This window comes from Arctopsyche grandis, chromosome 10 (genome assembly GCF_051622035.1).
Source record: "Arctopsyche grandis isolate Sample6627 chromosome 10, ASM5162203v2, whole genome shotgun sequence".
Taxonomy (NCBI): Eukaryota; Metazoa; Arthropoda; class Insecta; order Trichoptera; family Hydropsychidae; genus Arctopsyche; species Arctopsyche grandis.
This window is the reverse complement of record NC_135364.1, coordinates 9,372,897-9,388,418: the sequence shown is the minus strand read 5'-3', so window position 1 is coordinate 9,388,418 and position 15,522 is coordinate 9,372,897. Positions and strand designations below refer to the sequence as shown.

General features: G+C 32.4%; 2 protein-coding genes across 3 annotated transcripts in view; one reads left to right on the top strand and one right to left on the bottom strand.

The window, feature by feature from the left end:
- Nucleotides 1-15,522, bottom strand: part of LOC143917831 (uridine phosphorylase 1-like) — a 348,253-nt gene that overhangs the window by 167,488 nt on the left and 165,243 nt on the right. The gene's annotated exons all lie outside the window — the stretch shown is intronic.
- Nucleotides 1-15,522, top strand: part of SP2353 (EGF like, fibronectin type III and laminin G domains protein pikachurin) — a 203,169-nt gene that overhangs the window by 63,090 nt on the left and 124,557 nt on the right. For both annotated transcript variants that reach the window (XM_077439423.1, XM_077439424.1), the window contains 2 exons: nucleotides 5,122-5,834; nucleotides 5,902-5,995. In XM_077439423.1, coding sequence (XP_077295549.1) covers nucleotides 5,122-5,834; nucleotides 5,902-5,995 — 807 coding nt within the window. The remainder of the gene's footprint in view (nucleotides 1-5,121; nucleotides 5,835-5,901; nucleotides 5,996-15,522) is intronic.

Below are 15,522 nucleotides of genomic sequence, written 5' to 3'. Positions count from 1 at the left end.
TGTTAGTGTTTGCTGATTTCTTTCAACTAAGTTGTTGCGACGGTTCCTAAATAAAGTTCATCCATTATTCTCACAAATCATAGTTGTCTGTTTGGCTACAGTAGCTTATTGGACAGTTTGCATCCCAAGTTTGGAACCCAGAGTACTCTGGTGCAAGAGACAGATTGGAGCGCATTCAGAAGAGATTCTTGAGGTACGTCAGTAGCCGTTTTGGATTAACCTATACTTCCTATGAAGATGCTTGTAGGTGTCAGCATATACTTCCTCTTGTCAAAAGAAGGGAGATAGCTGACATCTCAACAATTTTGAACATCCTTAACGGCTCGATCGACTGTCCTCAATTATTGAGCAGACTATCATTGCGTGTACCAAATAGAATGACTAGATGTAATGAGCTCCTTTACATACCTAATACTTTTTCTAATTATGGAAGAAGCTCATTCATCTGGCGTGCAAGCTCCACCGTCAACACACTAATCTTAACAATTTCTATGTTTGACTTATTTAATATTAATGCTATACAAGCTAGAGTAATTATTGCAAATTTGTTTTTCGATGATTAATTTTAATGAAAATTTACGATTGTGATTATGAATTTTTATTTTGATGTATTTATTTTGTCTTTTTGTTTTTTGTTATATATTATATTTTTTTTATTATTTCATAATTTTTATCATATTATTATTCTTATTATTTTGATATTTTTATTATACTGTTATTTCTATTTTTTTTCTTTTTTTGTTTTCTTTAACTATCTTACTCTATTATCATTTTTGTTTCTTATTTTAAATGTTTGAGCTTTTCTTTTTTTTACCTATATGTGAAAATTATTAATGGTTTACTTAACATAATTATATTTTTTTTACTATCAATCTATGTAACTTAATAAACTGTAAATTTTCCAAATAAATAAATAAATAAATAAACTTTTAACGGTCAGTTGAATGCTCAAATATTATCTGTAAATGCCATTGTTGTGTCATGAATATGTATGTATGTTTGGAAATAATGACTTCTGTTGCTTCCCAGTTCATTTCGAATTTTACTAGTTATTGTTTCACGTAATGTGATTTGTTTTCTTTTAAGTACTTAAAATAGAAGATTCGGTTAGGTTATTAGAGTAACGGCGAAAGTTAATAGTTCAATATACTAGTGGTTTTACCCGGCTTCGCTCGGTATTTGTAATATAAACAGCTTAAGCATGGCAAAACAATCTAATAGTAAACATTAATTTGTTTTTTTATTAAATTAATTTGAATAAAAAAAAAATTATATTCAATAATATCGATATCGTCGTCATAGAAACTTTGATTTGTTTTCGATGTTCCCAACAAATCTTACATATACGTAGTTACATACAAAGTTGATAAGATAGGGTAATGAATTAAATGATTTTATGCCTGAAAGAGAAATTATTGATTAATATTGTTTTGAATTAATATATCGCATACTAGTTTAGCTCTGAAAATTTGAAAATTATCAATTTTATAGAATGTTACAATGTTATTAATGATGGTGAAATTATGAGTAAAAATTCAAGCAGAATTTAGTCTGATAAGATTCGGATGATAAAATATTTATCACATTTATTTTGATTTACTGTATTAAAGTACTTGTTTAGATTGGTTCGGTGATAATTCCGCACAAATCTGTCTCACACACGTCATTAAAATCTCGATCATGGAACGTTTGTTATGTTACAATGTTATTAATGATGGTGAAGTTATGAGTAAAAATTCAAGCAGAATTTAGTCTGATAAGATTCGGATGATAAAATATTTATCACATTTATTTTAATTAACTTTATTAAAGTATTTGTTTAGATTGGTTCGGTGATTATTCCGCACTAAACGGTTTCACACATGTCATTAAAATTTCGATCATGGAACGTCTGGCACCCGAAAATTCCACTCACGCGAACTGACATACTAACAAAAACTCGAGTACCAAATATTCCGCATTCACGATTTCCGTGGCAACGATCGCAATGTGCAAAATAATACGTTTACCGTTTAGATTATGCTTTATCTAAAATTACTCTTATTTAAAATGAGTCTTAATCATTTTTCTTTTCACAAGAAAAGTGTGGAAACTACCGGATAAAATGTCTTCCTCCAGACATAGTGAGCTATGTATGTCTATGTATACACATCTTCTAGTGATGTTCCGTAAAATTCTCCATGGTTTTGTCGCACAGGCTTACTTTCGTGTGCGTAAGCAGGGTACAAGAGGACTAGGTGACTTCATACTGAGTCCCTTTGTATCCTACTCGTAAGACTTTGATACAAACAGGAAAATTTTCACTACATGCCACTGATGTACAAATATATATTATATATTATATATGTACATATGTATATTAGGAAATGGATGAGAATGAAAGGGTGGTGGATATAGTGGAAAGAGTGAAAAGATTGAAATGGCAATGGGTGGGTTACGTATCTAGAATAATGGATAAAATTAGTTCTGGAATGGAACCCGAGAGAATGTAAAAGAAGGGCTGCAAGGAAGAGCGGTGGACGAAATTGTAAAAATGTATGGGGTGAGATGGATGAGAGTTGCGAAAAATAGAGACGAATGGAAGCGTATCGGAGAGGACTTAATCTAGGAGTGGATGGTTAATGGCTGTAAATGATAATGATGATACATGCTTTTCTCTAATACATACATATGTATTAGAGAAAAGCTTATAATTTATACAATATAATGCAAGCTTTTTATTTAAAGATGGAAAAATCATTAACGATGTGATATGTTTTGTCAGTTTCTCCATTTTTTGGTGATGAAATATATGTACATATATAAAAAATTAATGTCATGTATTATGTATATGTAATTATATAGTATAAAATTGAAACCGTGCTTGTCTGGATTTTATCCCAACGGAGGAGTATTAAAGATATATGTATGTATAATATGAAGAAAGTTTTCAACTTTAATATGAATTATTATGACAATTTCATTGCTTCATAATGGGTCGAAATTGTTCGAAAATGGGCACTGTTTAATTATAATGTATGTATGTATGTACATATATTCTTTGACCTTTGCAATGTATTATTATAAAAATGGGGTGTTGTTTTAGAATTTATTTTTCATTTCTCCTTCAGAATCAATAAGAAGAGAATCATTCGACACGTTCATAAATTTGTCCCGTCGGTGAGGCAGGAGATTGTTTTGTAATACGATAAAGGAGGTCACGCCATCTTGGTCCTATTGATTATGATGTGTTTAAATATTACGTTCTTGTACCACTAAATTATTATTTGAACTTGGTGGAATGATTTTCTTTGGAAAAAGTTTGAATTATAACGATGTTTTCCAACTCGCTAATAATGAATTCGGTTCGTTAATTAACGCTTCGAACCGTATCATTATCGGCGCGTCATCAGAGGAAATTATTATTATTTTTTTTAATAAAACTCATCCCTCGTTTTCTCGAGAAGTTTTTTCAAACAAATTAGGATGAGTGCTTCTCAGACGGGATTAATTAGTATGCAACCCGAGCGTCTTGTTCAAATATATCATATTAATATTGTATTAAATGTCTCGTTTTTTGAGGTAATTAATTGGAAATTTGCTCACCGTATTATATGTTAAAATTCATCAATAATGGTACTAACAGATACACATATATTGTAATCGTGTGGTTTAAAGAAATTTATTTTTTATTTTTTATTCAATAAATCATGCAAATTCGTCTTACAAATCGCTCGAATGCAACTAGTGTACCTTACAGATCAAAAAATATCAATTATAAATTCATAATTATTATATATTTTACATTAGACACGACATATATGGTCACACATTGTATAGGAGCATTGTAAGCATTATATATGGCAAATACGATCAACATCCACAGAGATCTATCGATAAATTTGCAGCATTTATACAAATCAGCGAAAAATTGAGATGTTGAATAGCTCGAATTTATGCGCGAGAGATAGGGCAGGAATTACAATTTGTAGAAACCGTTTCAATGAAAATAGTCACATATTCAAGGTCTGGCCAGCAGCAAACAGGGAATCGAACCTGTGAGTACTTTCTTCGAAAGCATTATATGCTAACCACCAGTCTACTAGATTATTACACGTATATTGTATTTATTTTTTACTGGTCCAGTGATCGTATATTCTTGTAAAATTTTCGCTTGGAAAATTAGAGACGGCTATTTATAATTGAGTATTTTTATTTAATGTATGTGCGTATAATATGGAATTTATTATGGATACTTAAAAATTTTCAAATTTAAAACAACAAAAGCTTGAAAATTTTCGCTTTGTTTACTCTCGAAACCATCAGTTTTCATTTAGTCGACGGTTTATATAGTTGAGCGAGCTTAAATGTTAAATGTTAAAAGAGCTTTTATTTATTATTTATATAGGATTTATTTATATATTTTTAAAAGATTTTTGATAAATAAATATTTATAATGTTAATTGTGTTATCTTTAATCGGAAATAAAATAAAATTCGTTGTGTTATCTATTGTAACGTTGTTTTCATTAAATTATTTAATTTTTATATTTTGTATTTTTGGATTAGTTTCAAGCGTCCGTATATATGTACATAATAGGTGTATCTTATTCATTGTATTTACTTTATTTTTATTGTTTTGTTATTTTATTTTGAAAATATCGATTAAAACAATTTAAATACATTCTATCGTTTTTTGGGAATCTTTTCTTTCAAGTTTTATACCATTCTGTAATTTGCGTATGAAATATACCTATAATAATATAACTCGTCTTTGTATACATACATACATACATAAGTAATGTATTATATATTTGAATTGGATATGAATGGTTTACGATAGGGCTCACCTATTAGAAGTTTAGGTTTGTGCAAGCTATTCTTTTAGTTTTGAAACAAGTTTGACCCGTTTGGGAGGAGCAGGGGAGCTCAGCTCGAGCGACCAACTTTGCGGCTTACTTCGTTGCTTTCCCTATTACAACCACCCGGTTAGCGCTATAGAAAGTTATGATTTCGTTTGTCAGAATTCTCCTGCTAACTTTTCTTGGTACTCATGTTCGTTCTTGTTCCGTTATTTCAGCTGATTTTGTAACGAAACTTTGCATGGTGTTGATTAATAACATGGATTTTTTTTCCGTTGCAGAATTGAACAGCACTGCGAAGTCGATGTCGGAGAATTACATTGATTCCGAGGAAGACGTCCTGTATCAGAAGGATGCCTCGTTTTCGGCCGAGTTAGATATAGCCCTTGTGCCTGCTAAGGAATTGGTTAGCACTACTGCGAGGAGTAAATATGTAGACGTTGCTGTTGATGACGTCATCACGACTACGCCAAGTTTTACCTATTTTCAAACACAGTCAGTCAATTATGATAGAGAGAATACGAACGATATGGAGGAAGACGAACGAGAGGAAGTCTCGAACGTGTCTGAGAGATCAAATAAAAATTTCGACAGCAACACTATCCCATATTATCACGAATTCGCGTCTAAGAATACACAAAAGCATGGGAACCAAGGTACGCCTTTGTACATAAGAAATGGTAAAAATAAAGAGAATGTCGATCACGTTACGGATAAAAATACTAGACAATCCGATGACCGTGAAGATGTTTTGCTTTCGCCCTCGTTGGAGATTACTAATTTTGAGATAGGTGTGGTAGAACGTGGAGAGGAAAATCTCCAGTTGTACAAGAGCGTTGAAGGATTTGACGGGATGGAAGAATCGAGTTTGTCCTCGAAAGGTATTATTAATACGATCACAGACACTACGTTGGATGGTGCGGAAAATAGGAAAAATGAGGAAGATGATAGAATTATAGTCACGACTACGCTCGGACCGAGCTTGGAACAAAAGGTACGTAGAAGATAATGTACAAATATTAAGTATTTAGTATAAAAATTTATGATATACTTTTGTGTAGGTACCGCCGATGTCAACTAGTGGTCCAGGTCACACTGAAAGTGCTCCAAGAAGTGGCTGTCCTTTGGGAAAAATGGGGCCAAATTGTGATAAAGGTGAGTCGCAATTCCGTAGAAGAAATTGGCTTACGTAATTTAATGAACAACAGAGGTATTTCTTTTCTGTAATAACCTATTACATGTTGATTGTATGGTTTTAGCGTAGCGGGTCATTACTTAAGCTTTAAAAATGATATCCTTTGATACAATTTATGTTTAAGTGAACAAAGGATTCTTTAAACCCTTTTATTAATTGCTTGTCTTTTGAAGACGGAATACCAAATAATTCCGTCTCTCTTAATGGCGAATCATTGAATATAATTTTTTTTGTTAATTATTCATCATACATAAGCAACGTTGTGCTGAAAAATAATAATAAAATTCATTTTAAGCAGTTGAAATCGATTTCGTGCAAAAAAAAATAATCGTCTAAATATGTCTCCTTCAAAGAAAGAAAAAAAGGTTCATTTCGTTTGTGATCGTTTCGAAAATTGAAGACACATTCAGCTGAAAATTTTGCCGCAAACTCAAAAACTTTTTCTTGAAAAGCTATCGACGAACTAATTCAATTTCCGATGCTGAAAAGCAATCATGAAACATTTCTTCTGCTGTCAAACTATCGCAAAATTGATTGCTATAAATACGCTCGTCGCGTATACCGGCCATGTACGTTTGTGTCTCATTAATTACGAACTAAATCAATTAATCATTGTATGAAAAATCAAAACTTCACTATATTGTTGTTCAATTTTATATGGTTTCTTACAAAAATGTGTGTACATATTTCAAAAAAATGGTTTAACAGCGAGCGGTCTGAACTCAGCTTCCGGCACATGGCGCCAATTGTTCGGTTTTCCCGCTTTCCCGGGGGACTCGTATGACTAAGCGGGAATACTACCTCTCCTCCAAAAAAGCGTAACCTTAGACAGTAATCTGTTTCTGTCGGTAATGCTTTCAGGCAGATGCCTGACACTGTGTTGTTTGCTATGTATTCTGGGGTTGGGTGGGCGTGTCGTGTCAGTGACTTTTACACAACTGTAAGCTACACTATGTATATTCCTTACTTTCATAGAATATACATACATATACAGGTAAAATGACAGGTAACAGATGGTACCCGAGCACGCGTTAAATATTTTATTTCTAAGATTTATATCAAATTCAATTTGACGTTCGTTTGCAAAATTTTATATTATTATTATTATATGTCTACCGAAATCCAATTTGATGTGATATTATTTCTGTTGGTTATTCGTCTTTTACACGCAAATTTTGTGCTATTTTGCATAAGTATATATATATATATATATATATATATATATATATATATATATATATATATATATATATATATATATATATATATATATAGCTTGTATTGTTCACGGTATACAATATTGGAGTGTAGGATTAATTACTAGACTACCTGTTTAATTTGTATGTTTTAAATGTCAAAATTTATTGTCTGTATAAGTAGCAGTATATTTTTTTTACTTTATTTTTATTTCAAATGTGAATAAAAATAGTTTATTTTCCACTTTTAATTAAAATTATCAATTATTTAACTGTGGGCTACATTTTTATAAAATTATATTAAGTTTGTGGGTAGTGATCGGACTTTGAGGCGTCAACATTTTCGAAAACGTCTTCTAAAAAAGATCATTTGGAAATGATTCAATCGAAGACACGTAAAAAAAACGTGACGACCGCTTTATGTTGACAATTCCACGGGTTTTGATTAAAAATTAAAATAAAACACTTCAACTGTTATTGAATAACAACAAAATAATTCATATAATATGATAGCTTGATACTTTCTTAAGTAGATTGTTACAAAATTTTCCGAACTCAAAATAGTTTCGGCGAAACCATACATATGTTTGATGTTCGTTTGTTTGTCTACGTAAAGATCTTGCTGTTGAACCATTTTATTATTGTTATTTCAAACTTTCACCCGTACCTATGAGCAAATATATAATACTTTGTGTGTATAATGTTATTCGCACATACAAATATAGCGTTAGGAAGATAGCCGAAGTTCCTATTTAAGATGTCGCTTTCAATAAATTATTAAAGTTGAAGACATTGCGTCTTTCTCTGTCTGCCGGTGAAGCATCAGTTTCATTATTAATTTTCACCTCGGAATATTTTCAACTGTGAACAATGAAACGGGGTGCTTTAAAAAGCAGCTGAAGAACCCATACCGGTCCACTTTTCGCTTTTGTGTCGAACAAAACTTCAGTTCTAAAATTTTAACTCGGTGAATGTACTTCAAAGCTTTCCAAAAATTTTGCACTCCTCCAAATAGATACATATGTATATGCATATCCTCAGGGTTTTTTTTCAAACAAAAAACGTGTTCATTGTGTTTTCAATGTTATTTTTTTGATGCAAACACATATATACTAACTGCACGTATGTATAAATGTTATATGTACCTTCAATTTGATGAAAAAATAGTATTCCAACGGAATTGTTATTATATATGTAGGTATATAATCGATGTTGTGAATGTCAGTTGAAGTATAATAGAATTTGATCGTCTGTTGGACACCTTATTATATACGATATGTATTATTATACATAGGTACATTTGTGCTATTTCAGCAGTAACTTTGAATGTCACGGCTTTGCCCGTTTCGAGTAGTCGTCGTATCGATTTCTTTTCAACGTCACGGTTTTCATTTCACGCAACGAATACTTTTATTATTATTTTTTCCATCGTTCTACGAATATATTGCGTTTTTGACATATAAAACGCCATCAACCAAAACGAGTCGGTCGGAATTTTCGTTTGTTACACACCTGTCGGTGCGTGGAATGGTGTGAATTAGCATTTTTCGCTTAGCATGTTCGTATGCACTCTGTCATATTCGGGCGAGCTGTTATTTGAATGTACAAATCATACCGAAATGCCGGATTTAGTCATATTAAATGTATTTTCATCTTTGCGAATGTGTGGCGAGGAAAATTCGAATATAATGTGTTGGTACGGTAAATTTTTGTAAATAATTAAATTTGCTTTTGCGGTTTTGGGGCATGTGCGCGTTTGTACTCGTAATAGCCGATATGTATATGGTGATAAAGACATAACCGCTTTAAAGTGTACAAAAATTGCCTTCAGCGAGGAGAACAGTTTTTATGCACCTGTGGAGGCGTACATTGTGTGTGCGGACGCTATTATTTTCTCATTTCGAAATACAATTTTCATTTTCATAGTTATTATGTAGCTTTTATCGTGGTCGGTTTGCTGTGTCGGCGGTCAAAAATCGATACTTTCCCTTCGGGGAAATTTCCTCTCTTCTACACAAACCCCCCTCTCTTAGAAAGATAGGTAGCTAGAGTTAAGAGAAGAAAATTTCAAGCACACCTGAATGGTTCTAAATGAATTAAACGAAAAATATATATATAAGCACAATTTTTACTGTTTGCACAGTATCAATATAATCTTTCAAACTTTCGTTATTATGTGTTTTTTTTGTTTTAAAACGCTCGTTTTGTTTTATTTGTGAATAAAATATAGTAGATAGTATATATATAAAATATACTAGAGTGTGTAAGAGTAATAAAAGTCATCTTAGGTACGACCAGCCGTGCGAAAAATGTGCGATTTTCCGACCCCACGCTGTCGTAATCTTGCAAAATCACGAGGGGGACTGTCACAGAACTACCGCGCTTTTTATCTGATCAAAATCAGCAAAATTTTCTTGAAAATTCTTGCCAGATTTTTCTCTCGCAAGCAGCTGACGATAGAAACATTTTCGCGTCGTGGAGGTTGTGCACAGCTCAGCAATCGAACGATTCGCTTTTCCGAATGAATTTTCCGCACAATTTTATCTATGAATTTACAATATATACCTGCGTCACATTCGAATCTATTTTCAGAGTGTTTTCTAATCAAACTTTTCACACTATAAATAAATTCGAATTTACGTCGTGCTATGTTATATTTTTTCAAACATTATAACACGGAGTCGTATTTTCAGTATAGAATCTTAATGTGTTTCGATAAAAATCTGCTCCGAATAATAAATACGAAACGAGAAGCCAAATTGCCTCGTAGTCAAATAAAGCGGTCACGAATGTTTCGTTCATTTATCATTGGTTTAACGTGTGCTATTCGAAAGTGTGGCGATAAATACAAACACAAAAACGCTCACAATTTCGGAAAAGTCTGTGAAATATTTATGCATAGCATACGACTCGATGTATTTACCTAATGGTTAATGGAATTAGAACCGCTCAAAATGAGGCGAACTTTGAAACGTTCCGTAATTTATCGGGCCATTTGCGGCATGTGGTTAAGCATTGGATACAAAAAGAGACATCACGTTCCCGGAAGAATATGAAAGAGGCAAAAAAAAAGAAGAAAAACCTACATCCCTTAAGGGCGAGACGTAGCTGTCGCCTCAATACGCAGAGAACAGGACGCTTTTACGCATTAAAACAACAAATACGAAACGAAAAAGTGAGCAGTAAAGCGGTTTCATTATTAGAGCTTGGCTCTTTTTTTTTGTTCGTTTTGTTCCCCCTCTTTTTTTTTTAGATGTAAATATTTGATCAAAGTGGTGCCTCACACACGGCGTCTTTTGCCTGTAAACATTTTAGCGCCATTTTTCCCAAAACGAGTCATTAAAATTGAATATGTTGCACGCGCTCGGTTTAAGCGTGTGTTTTACGGGCTCCAAAGTGACATTTATAGAATGCGAGGCTTACCCGCCTTCTAAAATGTGCTCACAAGGTTATTGCTGTAATGGCTCTGGAAAACGGACCCTTTTTATTTATTTTGAACACTGTTGTTTCTCCCTTTTTCCCCGGTTTATATTCTAAAAAATGTTGCGTTTATATACTAACTAACACGTTGTGTGCGGGAATTATGAACGGGCAATTAGGGGTCCGAATGCCAACTCTACTCTCGGTCGTGTTTGTGTGCGCGTCCAAGAATGGTTCATAAATAATAGTGATAGCCAAATAACCGTGCTAGATAAAAATGTGAATTATTCAACTTAACCGACTATATATAACCCGATAAAGTCTACGTTTTTATACCGGCTGACCTTTTCGCGCAGGCGAAAGCTTTTCCGAACGCTAAATTCGACGTAGCGTTTTGAAAATGGCATATTGGGTATTATACGGATAAGATGAGATATGAGTGTTTGTTTTTGTTTTTTAGATGGATTCAAGATTATGCGATTTGTAATATTATATGTGTACAATGTTTACGACGTATCTTTGTGCTATCCATTATGTTGGCCGTAGTCAAAACCAATATTTCATTTTAATGGCTGTTTTGATACTCCACATTTAGAAAACATTTTTGTATTCACATATGTACATATATTTATTTTATTTTTTTACATTATACCAGGAAGGCTTTACAAGTAACCCCAATGCGCCTTCCTGGCCAATTACAAACATTGCAGCATTTTTTTTTAATTATAAAAGTCGCTGGATTACGAGACACTGAAAAACTAACGAGACATCTATGAATTGTACATAAATTTTATTGTACATTAATCAATCTCAAATAGTGTTGACATATTAGGCAGGAAGGATATTTAGCCAATTTTACTGGGAACCGTTCCAACAATGAAATCAGAGAAAATTGGCAAACTCTGATAGGAAACGATCGACCTGGAGTCACAAATATCCAGGTCTGATCAAAAGCACTACAGATATACTACTTTTCAATCGAGGTCAGCTCATGGGATCGAACCCAGCGCCTCTCGACGCTAAGCAGAAGCTTAACGACCGAGCTATGCTGCTGGCATGAAGTATATGGAATGAAGTATCTATAGATGGTTAGAATATATGTATGTATACTTATGTATATTAGTACGCATATAGGGTTATTAACTCAGTTTTGATTAAAATATGTGAAATAAGAAATACATATAATATTGTATCTAGATAGAATTATGCCATTATTAGTCATCATACATAAATTTTGATTAAAAGCCTTTGTTTGCTGTATAATAATAATGATCATATAAGAAAGGCTCTTCTTATTATCACATTACGTACAAATATTATTATTCTCGTAGTGTTGTGTGTTTTGAAATTGAAAATATTATATTCATATGTATGTAAGTCAGGAAAATTATAGGTATATTTTGTTACAAATTCTTGTCCTTGGAGAAATATGTATATACATACCACTTTTTATTTTAAGAGGGTTCAGAAATCTTCATCGTCTAAATTTTTACGGTAATTTTTGAATTTTTTTCTGAACTGTATTCAATTGTTTGCATATCATTAAAATATGTTATAGCATCAAAATAATATTATTATAGTATAAATGTTTGGATAATAATGACTAAACCATGTGAAAATATTATATGTGTGGTGGAAAGCCGTTGTTTTTTCGATAAATATTATATTTTATTTGAATCTGTAAACCGATGCCTTTATTATAATATACCAACAAAATATTAATTTTGTGTTGAATATGTAAAATTCAGTTATCAATTTCTGGAATTAAATATCCTTATTATGTAATAATTGCTCGTTAAAAAGATTTTCCGTGCTTATCCCAAATTTTACATAATAAAGGAAAAATAAAATACCGGAGCGAAGACAATTCAATTTGACTAAACTAAATTTGACCCATTGAATTCGAATATGAAAATATGAAAAAGCAAAAAACTTTTAAAATTCGCTAGATAATTAATTATACGTATTTTAAAGAAATAAAAAAAATCATAATAAAAAGGAAATACATTAGAATTTTCATTCTTATACTCACTATTGTGCAACAGCAATAATGTTTTTGGAGTCTGCAAAAGTCAAAAATTTGTTAAAAAAATGCGCAATTTTTTAAACTCGTATATCTCATAAATCAGTAAAAATCATTGTTATATTCGAGTTTAAACTAAGTAAAAATTGATTAGTCTTCGTTCTTGTAATTAATAACGCTATTTTATGTCCTCGGTGTAATTGGGATACAGGGGATGTTACGTAGCTGTTAAAAATTATAATATACAATGTTAAACATAGGTATATGTAGTTTTGCCTAAAATTGGACAAACAATTAAGATACTTACGAACTAAATCCGTCAAAACTGAATATATGTATCTCGGCTCAGAAACCTTATGTAGTGTGATTTGTGAGCTGTTCTTTACAGCTGTTGAGGGAAAGAACATTTCTTTTCCTTTTTTTATTTGTTTATTATATGCTAAGATTGTTTTTTACTGGTAGGTAAATTGTAATTTCCTTTTATAAAGCAGTGATGTGCGGTTGTTCTAGTGCTACATATATTGTTGGACAACCGTCTCTTTCTTTCGAAAGGGTCTCTCAGACTCATCTAGAGGGCTTTATTGGTCGACTTCATTGACCTTTAAAGTGGGCTTATATAGTAGCTAAACGGGGATTCATATCGTATGAATTTAACACACATACATAAGTACTTTTTATCGTAATTTAATCGAGCATTTTTTTTTCAAATTTTGTTAGAAGCACATCATTATAGAACTCGTCCATTGAGTTTATTTTCAATTGGATAACACCCAGTTTGAAAAACACGGGATTATGGTACCAAAGAGATGTACGTAGTAGATACATATGTGCATACATATATAGAGATTTTAAGTACGCGCGTATATAAACACATACGGGTGCATATAGGGGTTGCTGAAAATCGATAACCGCGTTCTGAGAATGTGACATGCGGTTAAAATGAAATAGGTTTCCTGTCCGTTTTCCGACCGTCGACGAACGGGATATATTACAATCGAGCGGGCAAGAATGTGACCCAAATACGAGCCGCAAAGTCGTAAGGTCCCGTAATAAAGAGGATGTTAAGCTCGCATTAATAAAAGGGCATTAGTGGAGTTCTCGTGCGCGCCGCGAAAAGCCCATGTCAATCAAGATGAAAACGAAAAAGATGATGGATGTTGGACGATAAGGTCTTCGCGTGTTTCGTCCGGAAATAAACATGCGCTATCAAACAATGAAAATGTGTCCCGAGTGCGACGGAATCATCTAACAAAGATTGATGCGAATAATCTATGTACCCCCCCCCCACCCCACCCCTCCCCTAGAAGTACGTAAAACGAGGGATCAAAGTGCGTATTGACGAGCCGAAAGTTTTCCTTTTCCACGTATCCTCCATGCATGATTCGAATAAGCGCGATTATAAACGCGTATCGGATGTGCGATTTGATTTATCGTCGATCCGATCCTGTGGGATGTGAGGCTATATTTCAGACTTGTAATAAAGCGATATTTGCAGGTTGTCTATCATATTTCTCCGCGTCTTATCGAGTGCAGTGTTTTCCAAGCTGAAATATGTCAGATTTTCCGGATAGCTGATCCTTGAAATTGTGGGAATGTTTGTTATACATTATATTGTGAGGATATACGTTTTTAGTTGAACTCAATTTTAGACATTGATAACTGGATTTTTTTCAAATTTTTATTCCTATAAAAATAATATTTATTTATTTAAAGTTAGGACCATTTATTTTTTATTTTTATATAGATACTAGTTGTTTTACCCGGCTTCGCTCTGTATTTGTAATATAAAAATCTTAAACATGGCGAATCTAATAGTAAATATTTTGTAAATAAAAAAAATGTTTTTTTATTAAATTTATTTGAATCTAAAAAAAATAATATTCAACCAATCGAATCGAATCGTCATATAAACTGACTTTTTCTGACGATTCCTAACCAACAATACTTACAAACTTACAAAGTCTCTTTCGAAATTATATATTAGATTTATCAGAAAGGTCTAACAGGTAAACTAACAGTACATTTCTAAAAATTATTAGTTGCTTTTGTGAGCAATCCCCAAATTCTTGTAGAATTCAACTTCGAATACCGCAGTTTCTTCTCTTCTCCCGTAGCACGTACCAATTTGATGGTTTTCGTCACCTGCTGCAAGGGACATCAAGTTGCTTAGCCAGATTGCTGCTAGTTTGGATTTGTTTGGTCTGAAATGTGCTGATATGTTTAAGGGATTGCTTCATTTGAGATCGTAAATGTGTTTTCATATTATAATTTGTTCATATTTTATTTTTGATTATATTTTGATCATATTGTATTTTTATTTTTATTTTTCTTCGTGTATATTATACATGTTAGTTTAGCCATAGTTACTATAGTAACGCCCTAGAGTATATCTGTTAAGGTACTATGGCTAAATTGTAGTAAATAAATACATATATAAATGAATATGTATACATATCTGTGCGAGGAAAAGTTGCGTCCGGGACAAAAGCTTGAATTTGGCATTTTAAATAAATTTGAGTTTAATTGTGTGGGAAGATTTTTTCATATAATTGGTTTTTAAGTAACAGAAAATGCTCTAGAATTTTTTTCACATCTGATTTGAAGTTATAAAAAAATATCGTCCGAAAGAGATATGGTGTACGATTTTTTTTAAAAGAATCGCTGCGTCGCCACATAAAGTTTTTGGAAGACTCTGTATTAAAGTGTGTCATAAAAGTAAATCAAGCCACGTTTGATTTACGGATCGTATATTAAAGGTCAACTTTTCGTATATCCAGAGGTTTTTGATTCGATTTTAAGCTGAACGGGTCTGCAGGGTCAGAGAAAGGCTAAACATTATACATATGTA